At 41.8% G+C, this 26,750-nt stretch overlaps 1 protein-coding gene across 5 annotated transcripts in view; it reads left to right on the top strand.

Annotated features, from left to right (window-relative positions):
- Positions 1-26,750, top strand: part of LOC126188873 (gamma-aminobutyric acid receptor subunit beta) — a 621,229-nt gene that overhangs the window by 280,849 nt on the left and 313,630 nt on the right. For all 5 annotated transcript variants that reach the window (XM_049930533.1, XM_049930535.1, XM_049930536.1 and 2 more), the window contains exon 2: positions 26,354-26,451. In XM_049930533.1, the coding sequence (XP_049786490.1) occupies positions 26,354-26,451 (98 nt within the window). The remainder of the gene's footprint in view (positions 1-26,353; positions 26,452-26,750) is intronic.

Below are 26,750 nucleotides of genomic sequence, written 5' to 3'. Positions count from 1 at the left end.
ACACTATCTACTAGGTCATTTATATATATTGTGAAAAGCAATGGTCCCATAACACTCCCCTGTGGCACGCCAGAGGTTACTTTAACGTCTGTAGACGTCTCTCCGTTGATAACAACATGCTGTGTTCTGTTTGCTAAAAACTCTTCAATCCAGCCACACAGCTGGTCTGATATTCCGTAGTTTCTTACTTTGTTTATCAGGCGACAGTGCGAAACTGTATCGAACGCCTTCCGGAAGTCAAGAAAAATAGCATCTACCTGGGAGCCTGTATCTAATATTTTCTGGTTCTCATGAACAAATAAAGCGAGTTGGGTCTCACACGATCGCTGTTTCCGGAATCCATGTTGATTCCTACATAGTAGATTCTGAGTTTCCAAAAACGACATGATACTCGAGCAAAAAACATGTTCTAAAATTCTACAACAGATCGACGTCAGAGATATAGGTCTATAGTTTTGCGCATCTGCTCGACGACCCTTCTTGAAGACTGGGACTACCTGTGCTCTTTTCCAATCATTTGGAACCTTCCGTTCCTCTACAGGCTTGCGGTACACGGCTGTTAGAAGGGGGGCAAGTTCTTTCGCGTACTCTGTGTAGAATCGAATTGGTATCCCGTCAGGTCCAGTGGACTTTCCTCTGTTGAGTGATTCCAGTTCACAATCCTCAGGAACTCTCCCACAACGAAATACTTTAAGCCCACATTAAAGACCTCTCTTCAGCGCACGGAGGTCAGCCTACAGCTTCGTCAACCTACCGCAGTCACTTGGTAAGCTACACAGTTTCGATATGCGAAATCCATCTCAGATTATAAGTACATCGGGGTTATAAAAACTAGTACAGGGCGAACAGTCGCAGGTTTACTTGCTTGACACAAATGGAATGTACATGCTTACAAACCTCAGATGACACTCGCTCGGAGAATGACGAGTATTATCCCACGGAAATCCTCTTAGCAAATTGCAAGAACCGGTTGTCAGATCGGAAGCTAAGAATGTTCCCCAGCCCGCTACGCAACCTTCCCACAGAGACAATGGGCAATAAATACAGACCAATAGCAAAAACCAGAAAACAAGACAGTCGAAGAGTTTGTGATGAGGTGTTACACAAAAATGTTGAAAATTTAAGTGGACTCATAAGTAAGTAATGATAGGCTTGTCTGCAGAATCATCGACAAGTGAAATTTGGGAAAACACTGAGAGTACATGTTGATAATAAGAATGTGGTGAGACATCTTGGAATAACTTCCACGATACTACTGCAAAACGTAGAGGGCAAGAACGGTAGGGGAAGACAGAGATTGTAAATATCCAACATAAAATTGGGGACATTGGGTCTACGTGTTGCTCTCAGACGAAGAGGTCAGTACACAAGAAAAAATCATTCAGGGCCACACCATATCAGTCAGAAGATTGGTTCAAATGGCTCTGAGCACTATGAGACTTAACATCTGAGGTCATCAGTCCCCTAGAACTTAGAGCTACTTAAACATAACTAACCTAAAGACATCACACACATCCATGCTCGAGGCAGGATTCGAACCTGCGACCGTAGCGGTCGCGCGGTTCCAGAGTGAATCGCCTACAATTGCTCGGCCACCTCGGCCGTCTCAGTCAGAAGACTAACAACAGAAAGTGTTTAAATTTATATGAAAATAGCGATCATTCTTCCCACACTCAACCAATAAATTAATTGGAATGAAATTATAAATTCTGCACAACAAGAATTACACTTTCATATGCACTCTTGCTAATTAGCAGAGTATACTTGTAGACGAACTGTAAGGTTTATATTAGGTACGAAGAAAAATTATAGTGCGCAGTCAGTACCGCTACTCAGTACAAATATAGGTGAAATGACAGATTGGCAGTAAGAGGCAAGGAAATGCTATCAGTCTTGCACATGATGAAAGAAATTCTTTGAAGACCTGAAGTTGGTCGACGTGTATACTAAATGAAAGAAATAGGTGGCTCCTTCCACTTTCGAACGTTGGGTTAACACTTCACTGTAGTTGTTCATAACATGATTTACTATATTTGTGCTTAAAATGCATGAAATAAACATTTTTCATAACTGAGAGGTAGGCCAATAGTTTGAAGATAGCTTCTGTTGCTGCCATTTACTTTTAGGTTAATATTTATATTGCTTCCTTCGAGGATTTTTAGAATAGAAGTCCACGTTCTGGCGGTCAGATTTCATTTTATACAAAAGTATACAAATACAGTACGGGAAGGGATGTGTGAGCGAAATGCTACAAGTAAAGCTAGGTATACAATATAATTTCACAAGCATCGTTAAACCTACTGGAAAGGCTAGCCAGGTGACAGGAAAAGGAGGAGAAGGAGATTAGTGTTTAACGGTCCGTCGACAAGGAGGTCATTAGAGACGGAGCACAAGCTCGGATTAGGGAAGGACTGGGAAGGAAATCGGCAGTGCCCTTTCAAAGGAACCATCCCGGAATTTGCCTGAAACGATTGAGGGCAATCACGGAAAAACCTAAATCGTGATGGCTGGAGACGGGTTTGGACTGTCGTCCTTCCGAATGTGAGTCCAGTGTGCTAACCATTGCGCCATCCCGCTTGGTGCCAGGTGACAGCGAACAATGGTGCGTTGCTTGGAGATTTTGATGTAACAGATCAGGTTATTATAGGAGGAGGAGGTGGAAACAGCTGGTTTGGGAGAAACAGTAGTTGGAGCAGCACACATTCGTGTGGGGTTTCTGAAGGTTTTGCAGCTCCATGACCAACCATGGGTTGCCACAACTGTGAACCTTGTAAACAAAGAGGTGAGTTGACTGAAAGGAAGTCTCATATGTGTGGTGTACCTGTTGCTACAGTTGGGAGATCGGAATACAAAAATCATGGCCTGCAACTGAATAGGATTGGGAAGGATAGATCAGCTGAACATTTGCAGAAACTGTAACGGGGTCACAAGCACACTGGACCGAAATTTGTGTGATTACTGGAGTAGGGTCATGTAGGTTATATTCCGTCTTTTGAGACTGTAATGGTCTAAAGACGATTTTTATTACAGTCGCAAAACACGAAATATAACCAGTACTATTAGTAATGTGCTTAGTGATACATATCATGCATCACTGCACAGCGATTTTTCCGGAGAGATTAAAATATGTCGTTGTTGAAGCGCTTTTTGAGAAAGGTGACAAGAAATAATTAAATAATTGTCGTCCAGTTTTTTTCACTGACGTCTTTTTCCAGTAAATTCGAAAATGTAATGTACTCAAGAAGTAGATTACTACATTTAAATAGAAAAAATTTACTTAGCACAAAAAAAGATTCCAGAAGGGTTGCTCGACTGAGAATTCTATTTATACATCCAATAAGTCAGTGAATTGCTTTTGACTGAAATGAAGTCTCGCGTATGTGATGTACCTGTTGCTACAGTTGGTAGATGGGAACAAACAAATAATGGCCTGCAACTGAATAGGAGTGGGAAGATTAGATAATAAAATATTATCAGTTGGCGTTTTTGTGGTCTGTCATCGTGTAGATCATGTTACTTTCTTAGAAAAAACTTAAGTTTTAAGGATTTAATGGCTTTACAGCTAAGTGGTTTGAACCATACTTAACAAACAGAATGCTAAAGGAAGACTGTACTGAACAATTCCATGTTGGGAGGTAAGAAAATGGTAGCGACTGGGGAGAAATCACGAAGGGAAAACAACAGTGTTAAAATATTGTACCACTCTTACTCCTTCTTTGCAGACTAGTGTTATAATAAATCCTATTAGAGAGAATGCAGCACAAGAAATCGTTAAGTATGCTTTTCAAATAGAGTCATACCAATAGTTGATATAACATGCGATCAGCGATCAGTAAAGAAGATAGAAAGTTCTATATTTTTGGGGGTACATATTGATGAAAATTTTTACTGGAAGAAATATGTTGTTGAACTACATAAACAAATAAATTTGCCCTTCATCTAATGACTGCTCTTGGCAATAAATGAATCAACCTCTGAACATATTTCGATTCAATAACACCTTATGGAATAATTTTCTAAGGTACATCATCTCTTAGAAATAAACTACTGATGGCATAAAAGCGAGCATTAAGAATACTATATGGTGTTTACCTGCAGTCATCTTCTAGCTTCCTGTGCACTGCACAGCATATATAAACGCTAGCGAAATTCGTCATAAATAATCCACGACAGTTTCACAAGAATAGCGTTGTCCATACCTGGAACATTAGAAAGAAGATTTGATTTTCGTCGCTCATTATTAAAGTTGTCTGAGGCTCGAGTTAAATATTCATCAACAATAATTTTTGATCATTTGCCTGACGACATAACGTGTTTGGTAGATAGAAAAGCAAATTTTAAATCTAGCCTTAAATCATTTCTTCTGGACAACTCCTCCTATTTCACAGACGATATTTTATTTAAAAACTGGTAGCCTGTGACAGGCAGAAGCCTTACGTTTCTCTGGGGCGTAAATATGACTTAAAATAAAATATTCATTAACTTTACTCTTGGTCATGTGCCAAGAGTACCAGTAGCAGAAAAATTATTATAAGGCACCCAAGGGCGGGTCATGGACCGTAGTAGCAAGGTAAATTGTTGCATTCTGTCTTCAAATGCCCCTCTGAAAAGGAAAATCAAAGAATGTCACCATAGATTTGCCGCACGTCTTCTTTAATTAATACTAACTAACACCAGTATCAACAGACAGAAAAACTGCTCAAAACCCGCTAGGTTCCACACGCAGTTAGTAAATGGGTTACCTCGGTTTGTTTGACTGCACTTTGCCAGATGATATGTGTAGGGAAAAAGACAGTAGGACTGATCCACAGAAGTATCGCTCTCTATAATTCACCACTATTTTCACTAAAATCCTGTAACATACACTCTGTTCGTTCATTACGATCATTAATCATAATGACGTTCCACATGAAGACTGGTATGGATTGCGAAAATTTTGATAGTCGAAACAGAGTTCACCCCTTCACGTTAGACATCCTACATCTTATGCTCAGAGGTAATTTCACGGATATGGTGTTTGTAGATGTTGTAAAAGCTTTTGATTGAGAGCCATACCAACGCGTGCTAAATGAACTACTTTCTTACATGATGTCTAGCTGGACGTGCAAGTGCACTGTAAACGACGTGACGGTCATAATGCAGTACGTTTTCCTGGTGTGCTCCAGGAACTGCATCCTTGACTTGGTGCGTAGTAGCCTTTGCAGTCGCAGACTGTTCACAGATGGTGCGCTTATCGCACAGTATTATCTGATAAAAATTGTAATGATATGAAGTTACATCTTGACAAAATACGAGCCAGATTGTAAGGTGCCCCCCCCCCTCCCGTTTGGTTAAAGAAAGGTTTAAGTTACATAACTCCTTGAGCAGGACAGACTTATGTCCATGGCACATTACTTCATATTAAAATAATAAAATGTGATGAATAGGTCAGAATGATGTTAAACCAGTTTATATGAGCACTCGATTTAATGTTCTTTAAGCACGAGTGATATGCCCCTAGATGGACTAATCACCCCTGCACTAATGTCAAAATCACTTATTTAACATTGTTCTTTTGAGTTTGCCATTTCTGTTCTAAACTTTACGGCCATCTTTGAATTAAATACGCTTTCGTCAGTTACGAAATTAAATCGGTGCTTCAAATTATTCACTTACATGCTCGAACTCGTACACCATTCGCGCTTACAACCCGCTCGATATACTTACGTCCAGCTGCCTAATATCCACGCCGGAGACAGTAGGCACCTGTAGTATGGGGCATCCTCGTCATCTAGTAAGGGCAGATTTGATCTGTTATATCCAGGACCGATACCTGCACCCATACGTCCCGTTACTAAATGTTTCCAAAATCCACGAGAAACAAGGATTTTTGGAAATACAAAAAGTATCCCAAAAATTAATGAAACATCCCCAAAATTATCCAAAAATCTAATGTAAATGCTCCAGAAATAAAACGACAGTTCAGAATTGCTACTTCACTTTAATATTCTGAGGATCAGCATTTAAAGTATACAAGTAGATTCATCTCTCTCGTCCATCCCTACTAATAGAAATACTACAAAGGATAATTTTTACGCGACAAAAATTGTTTTAAAAATGATGAAATCTCAGAAATTTTACAGTAGTATTTCCTTTTAGTCCATCTTAACACTTCTTGAAATTTTCAATCCAAAACTGATATAAAATTGCAAAGATTTACCAAATACTATGGAAACTGACAACCATGAAATCAGCAAACTTTACAGAATCTTCACATCACATCATAGTAAAAGTAAAGCATTTTCGCACATAGGATAAGGAATTATTCTACTGCCTTAAAATCAGGCTTATTTAGTGTAACGAAAATGGATTAAAAGTGTATGATAAATGTTGTTGATACAAATATTAGAAAATTTAGTCTGCTAAAAAGAGGTAGCAAAATATACAAAATGACCTTGCCCATTTTATGAGCACATCTTTAGACTGAGCATCCTCACCGCACAGGGAGCCAGCAATGTATTTCAAAGCGGGCCGCGCACACGCCATTACTCAAACACTGAGGTATGCTGACAACTCGACCGCTTCGCTCTTTGTTATGGTATTGCAATGCGCTACATAACGAATAAGCGGCCGCCGGCGTGCGGTTGAACTCTTTTCGTGGTCTCCTTTCTTGATTAGACGTGCGTTTGGACCAGTACTAGCTCCCCTACCTTGTTGATATAAAAATTTGCCAAATTATCTTTTGTGGGCTTCTGTTCTCTTAACAAGCATTTGTTCTTCTTTCTCCATCTTTTCATCCGGTATGTTTTTCAATGTATCCCTGATTGTTAACTGAGAACCATTTGTCAGAACTGCCTCCACTTCTTCGTCTGTGCATACCACTGCTCCCTATATACGAGAAAATCATTATGCTCTATCTGTTCTTGACTTCTCATAAAACTTAAAATTTTTCTCTTCCTTCTTTATAAAATTACAATTCACGACTTCCATAATCTATTTCTGAAAGCTACATCAAACAAGCAGACCCTACAAATGATCTCTTCTTGTAAATTCGGCACAATTACAGCGTCTATGCAGCATACTTCTCCTTCCATTTCTGTAGCCAATAGTACGTGACATTTATCCAGTTTCCCCTTTTCTTCCACAGCGCCATTAATTTGCAAATCACTTACTGGTAAACTCGATATTTCAGCTACTGACTTCACCAATTCACTATATTACTTGCGATCACACATAGCTGCTTAAGCAGCGCGGGATTAGCCGAGCGGTCTAAGGCGCTGCAGTCATGGACTGTGCGGCTGGTCCCGGCGGAGGTTCGAGTCCTCCCTCGGGCATGGGTGTGTGTGTTTGTCTTTAGGATAATTTAGGTTAAGTAGTGTGTAAGCTTAGGGACTGATGATCTTATCAGTTCAGTCCCATAAGATTCCACACACATAGCTGCTTAAGAAATCAGTTAATGAGTTTGTCTTTCGTCCACATATTTTAATAATAGGAGTTATGAGTGTCTTATCACCCACCAAAATTTCCTGCTCTATTAAATCGTCTTGCTCGTCAGACTTTCCGATTTGATGACGCCGGTAGTTTTCGCTCCTTTCATTACATGTAGTCCAACGACTTTCGTTCCAAGGTGGGCCACTTCTGAAACTACAGCACGTCTCCCGCGCTGTCATTGGCTGTCTACTCTGGGCCATTTTTTTGCGGCATGTTTTGTATTTATTCTCGCGCGGGCTACGCCCCACTGCTCTCCCGCCAGCTCAGCGCCTTGATCTAAGTGATACCGGAAGAAATAAACTCGCGCCCTCGGTCTCTAATTCTCCATTGTTCGTTACTTCGCACTTGTTCGTGGCGCATTCCTTGCTGCTTGTACCAAGCCGCCCAACTCTCCTCTCTGCATGAACGGCTACCTCTCTTCGTGTTCTACCTGTGTGAATATTATATGTTCCTACCAAGAGGCTTCGTATTTCGTGCGGTTTTCTTTGTACAATCCAGCGTACTACATTCCTTTCCTCGTATGGAGCACCAGGGTACTGAATTCTTTCCAGCTATTTTTCTAAAAACTCCCTATACATTCCATCCAGCCTTCTCTTCTGTGGGCGGTTACATACTGAAATTAAAATAATGTCCTGCTTGCTTTGGGACCAATATTTATTTAAAAATACGTTTTAAAACTCCGCGTAGATTATACATGCTTTTTCCACACTTGAGCTGCAGTTTTATGCCTCTTCGTCCATACGGTTAACGACGTAAAAAAATTTAGTTTTGTCGTAACGTACTTCCCGCATTAAATAGTGGAAGTTCCAGAGGAATGCAACGATATGTAATTTGCCTTTGGGGTGAAAGTTATTAAATTTACCGCTGTGTATTAGTTGTACCAGTGGTCACTTTTAGCTAATAGTGCAGTTTTACCGTTTACAGCCTCCGCTTCGTGGTTAGTTTGCTAATTACTCCTGCTCCACCGGTTTTTCGATCGTTTGCCGAGCTTTGTATACTTCTTGTACTACATGATGCCAGTCTATTTTGTGTTCAACCTGATTCACCCTAAGGCAACTTCAACTTGATTCCCGTAGTCGCTTGCATCTGTGGTCCCAAGGCCGCTACTCTTTGCAATACTGTTTCTCGGATTTTCTGAATCTCCACTTTTTTTTCTCCCGATCAGTTAAGTTCTCTTATTTCTTCATTTATTTTCTTTTATTCTTGCTGTACTAATTTTAATTCCTCTTCTACTTCCCTGTTCACTGTTTTAAACCATTCCTCAAAACGCAGCGCTTGTTTTTCCTGATTATACGCCTGAATCTCGAATTCCACTTCATTAATGAGATCCTCAATATTCTTCATCGAATATGCCTTACATCGGCCAAGCTCCTTTCCTGCCTTACTTTCATCAACTGATAATTTAAACTGTTTGTTATCCTTTGCTAGCTTATCTAATTTTTCTTCTGCTTTATTTGAATTACTGTCTTTTCTCTGAAAAAATTTCTTGCCTACCTAATTTTTCCTCCATTTTCGTTTCTAATGATAATGTAAGCTCATCGTTATCATTTTTGTTTAATAATTTTATTTCTCCCGTTATTTTTCTTCCCATCTTTCCCATTTCTAGTGGAAATATTTTTCTAACCCGGTCTATGGCGTTTATACATACGTAACATGGCCACTATCTGTACTTGCCGCTACGATTTCCCCCCGTAACTTTTGGAGTGGGATCGAGTTCCCCCCGCTTTCTTCCATAGTAACATCACCTAAGTGAAATTCTGTCGAATTACCTGTCTGATACTTTCCCTCATCTGACCTTTATTCCGTTATTAATTTCAACTATCGTATATAGTGACTCCATTTTCACTCTTTTAGGCTCACTGATACTTTTCCTCGGTGTTACCCCAACGCCTAGCAATACTTAATGTTCGACTATACCATGTTTCTCCACACGCAGTTTTGGACAAACTTCACAGTGTATTGCAGCAACTACGAATATTCGCCTACAGTGTCACTTCTAACTACTTGCATACAACAGTGGTGTTAACTTCTCGCCTACTGCTTCCTGTGACGTATTTGGCCGTTTTTTGCTAGTGCCCACTGCTAAGTGCTGTGACGTGACATCTGCTTGATCCATTGTGTAGTCTGACAGTCCGAATTGTTCGGCCATAGGACTAAAGGTTACCGATAACATAGCAGGGCAGAGTTACACCCGAGGTACACGTGCCACTTTACCCAAGTTCCTAAGTTGACAATTGTCCTGTCGCCACTTCCACTATTTCTGTTCACTCGCTCATGATAAAACAGGTTGTACTGATGTTAAAACGGCTCCAATTAACACTAAGTTTATTGTTCTTTAAGAAGCAGTATGTTCCTCGTTGGCCTAATGACACTCACACCACAATAACAATCACTCGTTTAACGTAGTTCTTTCGAGAGTGCCATTGCTGTTCTGTCATCTTTCGAATTACAAGCAGCTTTTAATGCGTAATTCAACATATTTTTACTCGGCCAGTTTCGGTTGAGAAAAACGGAATTTGTTGTGAGACATCGTGGAATATTGCCGCTTCAGCCCCTATAGTTTAATGATATTCAGATAGGTTGCAGCTCTATACGTAGCCTTCAAAATAGCATCTGTCACTGAGGTGCGTTCCAAGCAGAGAGATATCATTAAATTTCCTTTGGCAGATAACCAGAGCATCGTAGATATTGATAGGCGCTTGCAGTATGTCTACGGAGATCTGGCAGAACAAAAGCACGGTGAGTCGTTGGACGAAGCGTCTGTCTTCATCGCAGCCTGTCCGATCTCCAGTGTGCCGGCCCGCCGCATACAGCTGTGACTCCTGCGATGTTTTTGCCACGATAAAAATTCAAAGGAACTTCTCCTTCTCCATGACAATGCAAGGTGTCACGCAAGTCCGAGCACTCGAGAGGAGCTCACAAACGTCTTTCCTTGCCCATTCTGTAGCCCGGATGTCGCACCTTCCGACTCCCATCTGTTTGGCCCACTCCATGGGAAGCAGTACGTGGATGAGGGGAAGATTATTGATGCAGTAATATGATGGTTCCGACGTCGACCAGTAGATTGGTGCCATGTTGGAATAAAGGCCCCCTTACTAAGGTGACAAACAAAAACTTTGAGTGACGTTTGTTTATCAATGTTCAGTACAAAAATAAACACATGTTGCACTTAGTTTAGTCATTGTCGCCAAAATACTATTTAATAAAATGAAAAAATCTTGATCACAGGCCTGTCCAATTCAACTCTCGAAAACTGTCCACACAACCGCCCTACTTCATAAGAGTCTGTTCTTCGTCTTGTGATGGTTTCTGATGTCACCCACATGGTGGCAAAGAAGATCTACATCACAATTATTATTAGTTTCACATACATTTCAGTTATCGCTATACATCAAATTTGTCGCGAGAGGACAGTAATTGTATTAGTAATTGAAACAATTGTAACACACTGTTTATTTCTCAGTCCCAGCTGCACGTTCAATACACTATAGACACTCTTTACATGCGAACAGAACCAGCAATTTGTGGCCAACTCGAGCTGTAATTTCGAGACTATGAAATGTTCACATAATTGGTCATTGTCATAACTTAAAAGCTTGAATCAAGACACAGTATCAATTTTTTCTATTACGATATGACTAGTTTCAGTCTCCTTGGATCATCTTCAGATTGATGAAGTTGCGTCAGTAACCCGTCGTGTCTGTACGGACCACACATCAGACTAACGTCACGGTACTGCGTTGTGTAGTTTTGATACAGAGACTGTGGGTTGCTAACACAACTACATAAACCTGAAGATGCTCCACGGAGATCGAAGCTAGTTATATCGTAAAAAATGAAAAAAGAAACGCACCACTGTGGATTGATTCAAATTCTTATGTTATGCTGATGGTCAATTGTGTGGACAATCAGTAGCATCCAAATTACATTCTGAGTTCTTCACGCAGTGCTAGTTCTGTACGCATTCGAACAGTGTTTATGATGTACTGGTTGAACAGGACTGAAAGGAGGTTTGGAAGAGCTAAAAACAAAAAGCAATAGAAAAATGGCAAAATAAAATAAGTATTACTGCAATCAGACGATTCCGTTTAGTCAGATGATTACGAAATAAATTTCATTTAGACAACGTATTACGAGAGTTATCCATATGCCTCTATCGAAGTTTTAATTAATTATCAATAATTATCAGTCATCTTTTAAGTAAAATAAGTTATTAGAATAGAGGTATATTGAAATATTTCAGTTGTTTGAAAAGGCTGTTCTAAAAAGAAAAAGTCGAAATTAACATGAGCAGTATCAAGCTCTGCAGGCTTAGTTCATGGACGCTATCTCCCACAAAACCTATGACTTCACTGGAAATAAGAGGTAATTCTGACTCCCACTACATGTTACTAAACCCGAGGATAATTTCTGACACAGAAGCCAACTACGAACACCTAAACCATACCAAGAAAGCTGATAACATAAACAGATGTAAAAATATCGATATGGAAAGGGCCAAAAGTTTGTTACGCTATAGCGGGATCAACTTTTACTATGCGGTTATGGCGAACGAAGGACCTTCTATCTGAAGCAATACATCAAGTAGTCGAAATCAATCTCTAATTTAGGAAAACAAAAGAGATTTCAGTAGAATTGTACAACAAGACTATGAAAAAATCAGGAGTTTATTCCCCTCACCAGAAAGAACAGCAATACATATTTAGCTAGGTTTAAAACAGAACATGAGCACCAAGTTTTCAGTGTGTACATTGTTAAAAACGCCACAACCTGGAGTTGGAGACAAAGTACAATGGACAAGTAGAGCCTTTCACCCCTTAATAAGAAGACTATAAAATGAAAACCGTACTAGTTTCATTAAAGTTCCAAATAAAATACATTAGTACAAAAATTGACTACGATGAAAAGTTTTAGGTGTCGATGTTGTGTTCATGGATAAGCAGACCTAGCTAATCTCGATCATTATGGGGAAACAAATCATTTAAGGCGCTGTTAAAGTAAGCATTGCATTTTTAGACTCAAATGTGTTTCTGAAACCCCATAGCATCCTGCTTTCCCCCAATGCAGCAGTCTTTTAAGCTGTTCAGTTAGGCGCGATTATGCGTGCAGCTGTCGGCTGCTCGTCACGTTTAGGAGAGTGGACGAGTACAAATAGAGAGGCATCTGCAGAGGCTGCATTTTGGGCGTGGCACGGCACGGCCAGCGCATCAGGGTGGCGCCGACGCTGGCGCCGGCGGGGGCGCAGCGGCGATAATGGCAACTAGCGGCGCTGGCGCCAGGCCTGGACACGGCAGCGCTCTCTGCAGGACGACGCCGCCCACCTGCGGTGCTCTCTCAAGCGCTTTATTTCCAGGAAATTCTTCTGACATGCACTGCACTAATCGTCTGTGGTATCGGGTAGTGTTGTTGCCTCGTAAAATGGTCGCCGAGAATCAGAATTTCACTTTGAGGCGAGTGTGCCTTTTAACACCTTACCACTTAGAAGAGTATTGGGCGTAGAGAACAGGCTATGTATACAGTTTCTTAAACCACTACTAACACGTACCTTATTTATGTATCTCTAAGATTAACACATACTAAATAGGGACCAAGTATCGAGATCTTTGATAGACTACAAATTTTAAAATACTGATGACAGAAGTATAATTATCTTCCCAAGAAAAAAGGGCGAAATGAGTTGTTGAGCAATTTCTTCCCATCGAGCTTCCAAAATTTCTTGCTCACTCAACAAACGTGACGTGTTTGTAGCAGAATTACAACTAACTGCGAAACGTAACGGGTACATGTTCGAAATCACGTCAGTGTGATGATATTGGCTCAGCCATTCACGGCAGCAGCTGTTACATTCGTGAATATTTCTTTCGAAACTAATCTAGAAATTGACAACAGAAGGCAGCACCAGTCAGCGGCAGGTCGCGAGACAACTGTACGTTGTTCTCATACGAAATGAGTCCAGTTATCCAGCGATTGGCAGCTCGTGCGTTGAGAAAATCGCGGCCAGACCTATACTCGGGCGCCGTCTTTTTAATTGTGCGGAAGCGTCGTTTGAGGGAAGTACAAGCAATTTGCAATAGAAAATTATTGCGTAAGGCCAACGGTTTACTTATTAACTAAGGTAAAAAATTTTGCTTATGGGAAGAATAATGGATTGTTTACATAAGAAATGTGGAGGTTCTCCGCAAAATCGGCGAGGAAAGCAGTACGTGGAAAAGACGAACAGAAAGACATCAACTCGACCTCGTATTTTAAGGATAACGAAGTACACTTGGAAGTTATCAGCCTCAGCAAATGATCCAGTGCGGAAATTTGGCCCCTAATTCAGACAGTACGCAGTTTACCTTCAGACTGTACAGCTTTTAAACTTTGCGCTCGTCGTTTGTTTGTGACTCGTTCCGTACCACTGCAGCCGCGAATTACTGCACAGAGTAGTGACAACCATAGCTCTGCTATTCGCGGTCACATGGCTCAAATGGCTCTGAGCACTATGGGACTTAACATCTGAAGTCATCAGTCCCCTAGATCTTAGAACTACTTAAACCTAACTAACCTAAGGACATCACACACATCCATGCCCGAGGCAGAGTTCGAACCTGCGACCGTAGCAGTCTCGCGGTTCCGGACCGAGGCGCCTAGAACCGCTCTGCCACAACGGCCGGCTTGCTGTTGGCGGTATCTTGAAGGCAAAAGAAGAGGGAGGATGTGGACACATCTGACCAACGTGTTTTGAAATCTTGTTCGATAAGACGTTATTCGACGCGAAAAGTAGCTATGTAATATGAGTACGCAATATCTCAATCTGACGCACTTATAAGTTCAATATTATTTTAACAATATCCTCGTACTGATATTCTGTAATGATATATACGTCTCAAAATCGAAATGAATAAACCTGGGCTACAGAATAGTTATCAAAAGAAGTCAATGATTTGCGATTTGTAATTTAATCATGTCAATCACGTTGAAGGACATCGCATCTGCCGCAAATGTACTTCACTTTATAGTGTCAGTTTTAAAATCCAAGGAAAATAATGCACAAAAGCTATGTCAATAATTCAACAGCGCTCAGCTACTTCTTTGATACTCATTCAATTTGTTCATTTACACTGCGTCTGTGAATCGCAACATAAAAATTATCAAAGCAAAGAGATCCCTGGTACCAGCTACAGGTTAGAATCTGTGCGCTTTGACATAATAAACAAACCAATTACAACTTTAAAATACTATTTGACAATCTCTTACTCCACCCGCTCTCGGGTATTAAGCAGCTGCAGTGGGCAGGAAAGAGTGACAATCCGTGCCCCAGATTTTTAACAGCTGAACGTTCATAAGATCAAAACTGCGTATCGTCATAATTACGGTCCAAATTTTTACGCGGGTTTGATTACTGGAGTTGATGTCTTGCAAGTATGCTTTTTCTCCCAAAAATATGGGATCAAGGTGATGGTGTTTCCTTCTGAGTAGACGGAGGGACAAGATGATAAAACATGTGTACTAGAGGGAATCATAGAGGGGAAGACAGATCGAAGTACATAGGACAAATAATCGAGGATGATAGCTGTGAGCGTGGTTCTGGAATGAAGAGGTTGCCAATATCCTTAACAAAGATTTTCTGCAGAATTCTGGAACACATTCTCAGTTCGAATAAATTTCCTGGAGGCCTGAGAGCTCATGTACATAAATCAGCACGGTTTTAGAAAGCATCCCTCGTGGGAAACTCTGTTGGCCCTTTCCGCACATGATATCCTGTGAACTAGGGATGAAGGACAACAGGCGGATCCCATATTCTTAGATTTCCGTGAATCATTTGTCAAGGTGCCACACTGCGACTGTTAACAAAGATACGGAATACGTTCCCAGATATGTGAGTGGCTCGAAGACTTCTTAAATAGTGTTCAGAGGCAAGAGCATCGTCAAGAGTGCCCTAGTGACAGGAAATGCGTATATTTTCTATATACGTAGATAAATGACCTGGCGGACAGAGTGAACAGGAGTCTGGGGTTGCTGTGGTGAACGCCCCCGAAAGTGTCGTCCTTGAGTGACTGCAGGAGGATACAAGATGACTTAAACAAAGTTCTATTGCCGGCCGGAGTGGCCGAGCGGTTAAAGGCGCTACAGTCTGGAACCGCACGACCGCTACGGTCGCAGGTTCGAATCCTGCCTCGGGCATGGATGTGTGTGATGTCCTTAGGTTAGTTAGGTTTAAGTGGTTCTAAGTTCTAGGGGACTTATGACCACAGCAGTTGAGTCCCATAGTGCTCAGAGCCATTTGAACCATTTTTTGAAAGTTCTATTTGGTGTGATGAATGGCAGCAGGCTCTAAATGTAGAAAATTTAAGTTAATGTGGATGGATAGAGAAAACAAACGCTTAATGTTTGAACGCAGCATTAATAGTGTGCTGCCTGACACAGTCCAATGGCTCCAATGGCTCTCAGCACTATGGGCCTTAACATCTGTGGTCATCAGTCCCCTAGAAATTAAAACTACTTAAACCTAAACAACCTAAGGACATCACACACATCCGTGCCCGAGGTAGGATTCGAACCTGCGACAGCAGCAGCAGCGCGGTTCCGGACTGAAGCGCCTAGAATCACTCGGCCACAACCGGCCGGCCATCTTTACGTGCTCGCTTTGATCTCAGAACTGAAAAGAGCGACATGACGCGATCGAAGGGCATGCTCAAAACACTACGCAAAGCTTCATTGGATTTTCACTGTGGTTTCGATTTCGCGATCGATAGGGCCTTACTTTTTGAATAGTCCTCGAACCTGCATTCCTTTTCTCCCATTGTCGGATGTTCAGGCCAACGCGTTATGGATGGCTTGCATCATTATTCATTGATACTTTCATCGTTAAATTTCGTTACAATTACCGCATCGCGATAGTATAGGAAAATAAAGAAAATTAAATCATTGGACTTAGTCTCTACACGAAGAAAGTTTATTTCTTTGATGCAAAATGTTCAGCGTAAGTGCCAACATGAAGCTCAAATCGTTTCATTATTGAACAAAGGCGATTGCAAGTCTTTTTAAATCGCCCTCCTGTGAAATGATATTTTACAGTATTGATTACTTGCGGAGGTATAAAAATATGTGTTTTGAATATGTCTACTACAATAAACCCCTCTACACAATTATCCAGACAATTCTTTTACATGAATGACACGGTATATTACCAACGAATAAGGACACTAACAATCAAGTGATACTAATCTTGCCGTGACAAACGTATAGCAGTCATACGTTGTATTTTCAAAGGTAAATGATAAAGATATGCGAACAGCATCTTAAAATTCGGAAACTGGTCTGAATTGCAGTTTCAAAGAACTGTGAGTGACGCGCTAACAACAGGGAACTAACATGCATCGAGACTAGAAAATAGTGCATTGATAATGACTACGCACTAGCCGAAATCTGGATTTTCCAAATGAAAGCCGCAAAAAAAAAGGACTGATTGCTGCGCTCTATAATTTATAAATCATATCACAGTCGCTGAGTGCACCCACGCTCCTAATGGAAGGTAACCTGAATTTCTCTACATATTTTAATGTATCTTTAAATTAAAAAAAGGTTTCATAAACTGCATGTCATCGGACACCAGCACTGAGTGACAATAATCTAACACACAATGCATATAGCTTGTTCGCGTCCATCGAATGACATGCATTATTTCTTCGTCTACTACCTCATTACTCGAATCATACCACCAACATGCGGTATCAGATTACAAACAGATGCTACAAGGCTCTCAAAAAATATCAGCTAATACAGGACACCAGACAGAAAAACTATAAGCCATGAATCTTTCACGTAGTTGGACTACCAAAGCACACACGACACATGTGTGCCTAATCACCGATCACACGTCGCAGTGGAACTACTCACAATTGAGCTATAACCGATTCCCAACGGAACCATTCGCAATGGAGCTACAATAACTCCCGAACACGTGATACACGATACACCAGGAACACACATACTAATCAAACTCACTGCAAACCTACTCCGACAGCTTGTCGGTACCCGCCGCAGGATACAAAGTCTAACCTGATGCTGACGGGACATGATCGAGGCCAGCTAGCAGTTTCACATTTCAAAATAAGACGCCAACAAGTGTGAGAGCGGAGAAAAACAACTCAAAAACACTTCAGCTTCCATGCGCATACTGCATAGGATCTAACACTGTTCCCATTTAATTGCACATGACCGAACTCACAACGCGAACTCTGCAACCACAATGACGGAAATCGTCTATAGGATTTCATTGTTGTGGCTTATACACAATGAATTAGATAACAATTTTTATTGATCGTAAGATGGCTCGTCAATGTACTGAAACTAGTAATTAATAAAGGACTCTTAGCGATCTGGACCAAGGACTGCTGTCCACACATTTTAACAGTTATAATTCTGTGTAGTGCAGCAGCAACTTCCGATGTACATTCAGATATTAAAAGTTGTCTGTTTCGAACGAAAAATAAGCGAATACAGAAGTAAAAAAAGGAGCGAGAGAGGTAATACAAAAATCTTTCAATTCATCAGTGACTGTGGAGATCCGCATAGTACTCCCTTCTGCTATACTTTTATTACACTTATGTTTGTTTTATTTCCTTGCCGCCATGTTGTTCAGAATGGTAGTGATCACTTTCTACAGATAGTTTATTTTTGTGTCGTTAAACATGTTATCGTCAGAGAGGGGTAAGCCTCGGCTATGAGGTGTACACGGCACATGCCAGAAAAATTGCTGCAAAAACTCTCCCACTTTCTCAGCAACACGAAGAGGAGCGCAATACTTCAAAACTAAAGACCCCACCGCTGATTCCTAATATTTCGCTGTCAATTCTACATAGTGGTTCAGTATATGTCACCAACTCTTGGAATAATTTTTGTCTATAATATTATATAAAGAAAATGTCGAGAAGTTTTTGACCAATTTACTTCAAATTTTTACATTATACTTTAATCTTGACTGATTTACCTAAGACTTTTACATGATACTCTAATAACAATTGGGCAGACGTTGCTAATATATTTTTAAATAGATGTAACATATAGATATATACAGGGTGAGCCACCTAACATTACCGCTGGATATATTTCGTAAACCAAATCAAATACTGGCGAATCGATTCCACAGACCGAACGTGAGGAGAGGGGCTAGTGTAATTGGTTAATACAAACCATAAAAAAATGCACGGAAGTATGTTTTTTAACACAAACCTACGTTTTTTTTAAATGGAACCCCGTTAGTTTTGTTAGCACATCTGGACATATAAACAAATACGTAATCAGTGCGGTTTGCTGCATTGCAAAATGTTAATTATATCCGGAGATATTGTAACCTAAAGTTGACGCTTGAATACCACTCCTCCGCTGTTCGATCGTGTGTATCGGAGAGCACCGAATTACTTAGGGATCGAAAGGGAACGGTGATGGACCTTAGGTACATAAGAGAATGGAACAGCACATTACGTCCACATGGTAACACCTTTTTATTGGTCTTTTTCACTGACGCACATGTACATTACCATGAGGCGTGAGGTACACGTACACACGTGGTTTCCGTTTTCAATTACGGAGTGGAATAGACTGTGTCCCGACATATCAGGCCAATAGATGTTCAATGTGGTGGCCATCATTTGCTGCACACAATTGCAATCTCTGGCGTAATGAATGTCGTACACGCCTCAGTACATCTGGTGTAATGTCGCCGCAGGCTGCCACAATACGTTGTTTCATATCCTCTGGGGTTGTAGGTACATCACGGTACACGTTCTCCTTTAACGTACCCCGCAGAAAGAAGTCCAGAGGTGTAAGATCAGGAGAATGGGCTGGCCAATTTATGCGTCCTCCACGTCCTGTGGTAATGTACATGTGCGTCAGTGAAAAAGACCAATAAAAAGGTGTTAGCATGTGGACGTAATGTGCTGTTCCAGTCTCTTCTGTACCTAAGGTCCATCACCGTTCCCTTTCGATCCCTACGTAATTCGGTGCTCTCCGATACACACGATCAAACAGCGGAGGAGTGGTACTCAATCGTCAACTTTAGGTTACAATATCTCCGGATGTAATTAACATTTTACAATGCAACAAACGGCACTGATTACGTATTTGTTTATATGTTCAGATGTGCTAACAAAACTAACGTGGTTCCATTTAAAAAAACGTAGGTTTGTGTTAAAAAACATACTTCCGGGCATTTTTGTATGGTTTGTATTAAACAATTACACTAGCCCCTCTCCTCACGTTCGGTCTGTGGAATCGGTTCGTCAGTATTTGATGTGGTTTACGAAATATATCCAGCGGTAACGTTAGGCGACTCACCCTGTATACTTCATACAACAGAGTTATATTGTAATCAAAAATTATGAACCGATTTACTTCAAATGCTTACACGATACTCTAATAAGTGCTCGGATGGACAAAGGTTACATGTTTTTTAATATATTTGGCGTATAAATATAGGTTGTTTCAGAAGTGTTGATCAGTATTCAGGGATGTGACAAGAATGATCATTCCAAACAAAAAAGTCAAGTAAACATGGGTGTAAAACGCAGCCCTTAAGAGCTACGAGCAAGTCTTGATCTATGGTACTGTGGAACAAATCTCTTCTACTGTAAGCTCTTTGCTTTCCATATTTTGAGAAGTGGAAGGTAAAATGGACCAAAAAAAATCCCAGTAAACATGTGCTCTAAAACGCATATCTCAAAAGCTATGAGCCCTTGTTCATCTTCGCTACTTTGAAACACAACACTCCTAATGAACAAGTGCTCATAACTTTTAAGGTATGCATTGCAGAACTAATGTTCACTAGGTATTATTTTCTTGTTTTGGTCCATACTACCATTTCCCAAAACATGGAAAACAAAGAGCTTGCACTAGAAGAGATCTCTTTCACAGAATCGAAGATCAATAATTGCTGGTAGCTCTTAAGGTATGCATTTTAGACACCATGTTTACTTCACTTTTTTTGTTTCGAATGGTCATTTCTGTCATATCCCTGAATATTGACGATCCGTTCTGAAACACCCTGTATGTATATACTCGTATAATGTACAAAGAGGAAAGGTTGTTAGCAAAAATCTCGAAACGCTCTTGACTGATTTAATTCAAAATTTTAGACTATTTTCTAATAAACATTCTGACAGACATAGGTTATTTATTTTTTAATATGTAAGGCATATACAGATACATGTATAATATATAGGGAAGAAACGTTGTTAACAATTATCTAGAAACGTTCAAATTTTTACGCTATAATCCAATAAACATTTTGAGGGATATAGATTATAAATTTTTAATATACGTGACACATAAACACACATACATCATGTAACAGGGTGACATTATTAGCAACAATCTCGAAAAGTTCTTCACCTATTTATTTCAGATATTTCGTTGATACTCTAATAAATGATCAGACGGACATAAGACATATATTTTTAACATTTGTGGCATATCAATAAATATATATTGTTTAAAGGTAAAACTTTAGCAGAGAATATCTCAATAAGTTTTAGAGCTGTTTACTTGAAATTTTCTAAACGCTATGTTCACAAATATTCAGTCGGACATAAGCGAAATATTTCTTGAAACGATAATACATAGGTTTTCTGTTGTAACAGACTGCAATAAAACGCTGTGCTGTGGAAATGTACGGTTTAGTTTTCTTTCTAGTAGTCATTTTCAGAGACAACAGAGTAGTAATCACGTTTGCCAAAGTTGAACTACATGTCGAGATATTAAAATAGGGAAAAATGGAAGCGCCATGTCTGGATTGAATAAACGCAAGTGTAATACAAGCGCTGAGCAACCGTATTGTTTCACATCTTACGGCAGTGGACACAGCTATGTGCTATTTTATTTTCTTCCTCGTCGTCTGTTTTCACAGGAAACAGGAATGTTGTATTTAAGGCTTATCGGCTGAAGATTAGAATTCTTCTATGGAATCAGAATCGTCTGAATCTTTGTAATCCTATTCCGCTTGCAGATTAAAATTAAATACTGTCCATGATGAAACTATACTCAGAGATCCAGCAGCAGGAGAGGGGTCTCTCATACCCGGTATGCTAATGACCCCAAGCAATTTACCCACTCATTTTAATAGACTGCTGTTCCCAATCTAGGATTCGTTGGCAATCACAGTGCACAATGCTCATAATCGGAGAGAGGGGTAAGAGAACATGGACAGAAAGAAGTGAGGAAATGGATGTAAAGAGAGCGGAGGAGGAGATAGACAGGAACAGGCGGGAGAAGGAGGTGGAGGGAGATATGGAGGGAGAAGGAGATGGACAGAGGAGGAGGAAGAAGAGATGGACAGAGAGAGGCGGGAGGAGGAGTTGGAGAGAGGCAGTGCACGAGGAGGAGACAGAAGTGAGAGGAGGAGACTGACAGAGAGAGGGGAAGAAGAGAAGATGGACAAAGAGAAGGCGAAAGAGGAGATGGACAGAGAGAGGCAATAGGAGGAGGTGGAGAGAGATAGGGGGCACGAGCAAATGGACAGAGGGAACAATAGGTGATGAACAGAAAGAGGGGAAAGAAGAGGAGAGGGGCAGAGAGAGGAGGGAGAAGGAGATGAAGACGTATATCCAATTTCCGTACATACTTATGAATTGCGAAGCGTTGCCGGGTTCGCTAGTAATTTTAATAAACGAAAGACCAATGGACGTCTCCAAGGGCCTCTTCAGTATTAACACTTTCTGGCTGAGTTGCTGAAAGTACGCGATGGCAGCCATCGACTGAGCATGGTATCAACGCCTAAATACAGTGTATCTCCGTAAATTATCCGAAGCCTCACACAACAGCTTCTGCTTGTGGCTGTCGATGAGTACGAAACTAACGACCCTGCATCACATCTCAGATGAAGCCTACCCAGTGAGGTGGCGGCAATCCTCGCCCTGTGAACCAGATTTATGACTTCGGGATTTCTCTAAATCACATTTAACGAATTTCGTGTTGATTCCTTTCAAAGAAAGCATGTACTGCGTTTCTAATGGCTTCGTCGTCAAGGGGGATATCAAATGATGCCACCAGTTTCATACTTATGTTTGCTACTGAAGGTCTTTTTCTAAATTAGGTAAGAATCACTGGTTAATAACTGCACATCCTTCGGTAATGACAATTTTCGTTCATCTTCATAAAGCTTTTGGTGCTAAAATTGGAGTTTTCAATCCACCGCCGAAAAGATAACACATTAACTGTTTCTATGAACCTTTTTGATCTGACAGTTTTTGCGCATTACTTACGGCTATTAATAACATCATACATACCATCAAGCGAAGGTTTAATTTTTTTTTATCTAAAGGTTGCGGACACAGCTTAACCAAGCATCCATAGAGCTGAGTAATCCCTGAGTCAAGTAGGCGCTGAGTAATGACTTTTACGTAGGTCGTTCTGCGCTAGGAACGAGCATTTGCAACATTCCGGTCAATCTAAAAGTAACTGCTGTCCTAGGAGAGCTGATAGACTGCGGAAAGGTTTGCAATAGGCAAACAGTGTTACCAGCAGTTCTTAATTGAAAGAAAACTCTGGTCTCCGTCTTTACTTCTTGATACATATATCTAATAAGCCAACGAGATCAGTGGCTTATAGGGTCTCGTATGAATATCAGTTGCTTCCTTCCATTCCACTCACAGATTGCATGCAAAACGTTCGAGATCGTCAACGCATTCGTAGAAGCCCTAATATCTCTCATTTTATCTGTACTGACCCTCTACGACTTGTTCTATACTGACAGAGATTTCCAACTTAAAGATATACGTACAGAAGCATATGAGCTACATTTACACAGACGCACGTGTTAAATTTGGGAAAAGTCAGAGATTGGTTCAAATGGCTCTGAGCACTATCGGACTTAACATCTATGGTCATCAGTCCCCTAGAACTTAGAACTACTTAAACCTAACTAACCTAAGGACAGCACACAACACCCAGTCATCACGAGGCAGAGAAAATCCCTGACGCCGCCGGGAATCGAACCCCGGAACCCGGGCGCGGGAATCGAGAACGCTACCGCACGACCACGAGCTGCGGACAAAGTCAGAGATTCTCTCAATATTTTCATACATTATTTCAGGTTATATAAACCCATAATTGATTTATTTCAATAGGTCTAATAAGGAGGTATAATCAAATCACTCGTTACACAAGTGTCTACCAAATTGTGAGGGACCACGAGCCTTTAGTTCCGTTGTTGAACGGCATACGCTACATCATTGCACAGTCTACTTCTCTGTAACCCGCTTACAGTTAACTTCGAAACACAGCTCATATCTCGTCTACTTAAAATGTACATGATGACTCTACAGTTCACAAGTAAGTGCTTGGCAGAGGTTTAATCAAACCACCTTCAAACTACACTCCTAGAAATTGAAATAAGAACACCGTGAATTCATTGTCCCAGGAAGGGGAAACTTTATTGACACATTCCTGGGGTCAGATACATCACATGATCACACTGACAGAACCACAGGCACATAGACACAGGCAACAGAGCATGCACAATGTCGGCACTAGTACAGTGTATATCCACCTTTCGCAGCAATGCAGGCTGCTATTCTCCCATGGAGACGATCGTAGAGATGCTGGATGTAGTCCTGTGGAACGGCTTGCCATGCCATTTCCACCTGGCGCCTCAGTTGGACCAGCGTTCGTGCTGGACGTGCGAACCGCGTGAGACGACGCTTCATCCAGTCCCAAACATGCTCAATGGGGGACAGATCCGGAGATCTTGCTGGTCAGGGTAGTTGACTTACACCTTCTAGAGCACGTTGGGTGGCACGGGATACATGCGGACGTGCATTGTCCTGTTGGAACAGCAAGTTCCCTTGCCGGTCTAGGAATGGTAGAACGATGGGTTCGATGACGGTTTGGATGTACCGTGCACTATTCAGTGTGCCCTCGACGATCACCAGTGGTGTACGGCCAGTGTACGAGATCGCTCCCCACACCATGATGCCGGGTGTTGGCCCTGTGTGCCTCGTTCGTATGCAGTCCTGATTGTGGCGCTCACCTGCACGGCGCCAAACACGCATACGACCATCATTGGCACCAAGGCAGAAGCGACTCTCATCGCTGAAGACGACACGTCTCCATTCGTCCCTCCATTCACGCCTGTCGCGACACCACTGGAGGCGGGCTGCACGATGTTGGGGCGTGAGCGGAAGACGGCCTAACGGTGTGCGGGACCGTAGCCCAGCTTCATGGAGACGGTTGCGAATGGTCCTCGCCGATACCCCAGGAGCAACAGTGTCCCTAATTTGCTGGGAAGTGGCGGTGCGGTCCCCTACGGCACTGCGTAGGATTCTACGGTCTTGGCGTGCATCCGTGCGTCGCTGCGGTCCGGTCCCAGGTCGACGGGCACGTGCACCTTCCGCCGACCACTGGCGACAACATCGATGTACTGTGGAGACCTCACGCCCCACGTGTTGAGCAATTCGGCGGTACGTCCACCCAGCCTCCCGCATGCCCACTATACGCCCTCGCTCAAAGACCGTCAACTGCACATACGGTTCACGTCCACGCTGTCGCGGCATGCTACCAGTGTTAAAGACTGCGATGGAGCTCCGTATGCCACGGCAAACTGGCTGACACTGACGGCGGCGGTGCACAAATGCTGCGCAGCTAGCGCCATTCGACGGCCAACACCGCGGTTCCTGGTGTGTCCGGTGTGCCGTGCGTGTGATCATTGCTTGTACAGCCCTCTCGCAGTGTCCGGAGCAAGTATGGTGGGTCTGACACACCGGTGTCAATGTGTTCTTTTTTCCATTTCCAGGAGTGTATTTCTCTTCCGTTCCACTCTCGAACAGCGCGCCGGAAAACGAACACTTAAGTCTTTCCATGAGAGCTCTCATTGCTGTTATTTTATTATGATGATTATTTTCACACTCTGAGGACAACGATGACGACTGAAATTTCATGAGAAGACGCTGCTGCAGCGAAAATCGCCTTTGCTTTGATGATTGCCGTCCCAATTCGCGTATCATATCCATGGCATTCTCTCTCCTATTTCGCAACAAAACAAGTTCTCAAAACTCTGATGCGGGTACCCCTCCGCAGAGTAGTATTGCAGAAGAGGGAAGACAAGTGTATTGTAAGCAGTCTGTTTAGTAGACCTGCTGCATTTTCTAAGTATTCCTCCAATAAATCACAGTCTAGGGTTTGCTTTCCCCACAGCATTAGCTATACGATCGTTCCAATTTCAGTTATTCATGACTGTAATCCCTAAGTATTTAGCTGAATGTACATCCTTTAGATCTGTCTGCTTTATCCTGCTACCGAAATTCACACGCCGGCCGGCGTGGCCGAACGGTTCTAGATGCTACAGTCTGGAACCGCGAGGCCGCTAAGATCGCAGGTTCGAATCCTGCCTCGGGCATGGATGTTTATGATGTCCTTAAGTTAGTCAGGTTTAAGTAGTTCTAAGTTCTAGGGGACTGATGACCTCAGAAGTTAAGTTCCATAGTGCTCAGAGCCATTTGAACCATTTGAAATTCACACTTTTCATTATTCTGGCTCTGCAGTTTATTTTGATCATCTGATGACTGCGATCACAACAAACGCTGATCCTAAGCAGGGCTCTATTATTATTATTACTGCTACGGCAGATAAAAGTCCTATACCGCAATCTTGTCTGGAAAACGGATGTGTGAATGACATGTGGGTGTATGACCGCAGTGGTAGTCAACCTGGCTTTTAACACCATTGTTTGGTTCGTTTCTAATTTGTGTGTTGTGCATTACATACATATTTTTTGGTTGTTTTTACCGTATCAAGTGTTATTTTTGAAGACGCATGTCAAACAATACGACAGTCGGTGTTGCACCTATCTGTGTATCTTCTGTGTGTTTACTTGTCTGATGAGAATGCCTCGTCTGTTGTGTTACAGAACCCCGGGCGGGAGCATGCTGGGAGATGTGAACATCTCGGCAATCCTCGACTCCTTTAGCGTCAGTTACGACAAAAGAGTAAGACCGAATTATGGAGGTAAGTTTCCGTAAAATAAAAATATGATTTCGTGCAGGAAAGTTACAATTAACACGAGTGTGTGGGCGCCTCCACCAGTGCCAATGGCTTCACTTTGCATTATTACCGCAGTTTCACTGTCGCTTCGAGTAGCTCGTCGAGCTGCAATCCCGCCGCGAGTGTAGTGACCTGTGAAGCGCGGTCTGTACTGGTGGAGACGCCCGCGCATGCGCAGAGCGCTGTTGGCGCTGCGCTGACAGCGGCCCGCGCCGACCCCGTCTAGCGAGGTAGCGTCACAACGCGGCGCCGCGACCTTCCAC

Source organism: Schistocerca cancellata, chromosome 5, assembly GCF_023864275.1.
Source record: "Schistocerca cancellata isolate TAMUIC-IGC-003103 chromosome 5, iqSchCanc2.1, whole genome shotgun sequence".
NCBI classification, from domain to species: domain Eukaryota; kingdom Metazoa; phylum Arthropoda; class Insecta; order Orthoptera; family Acrididae; genus Schistocerca; species Schistocerca cancellata.
This window is presented reverse-complemented; position numbering and strand designations above follow the sequence as displayed.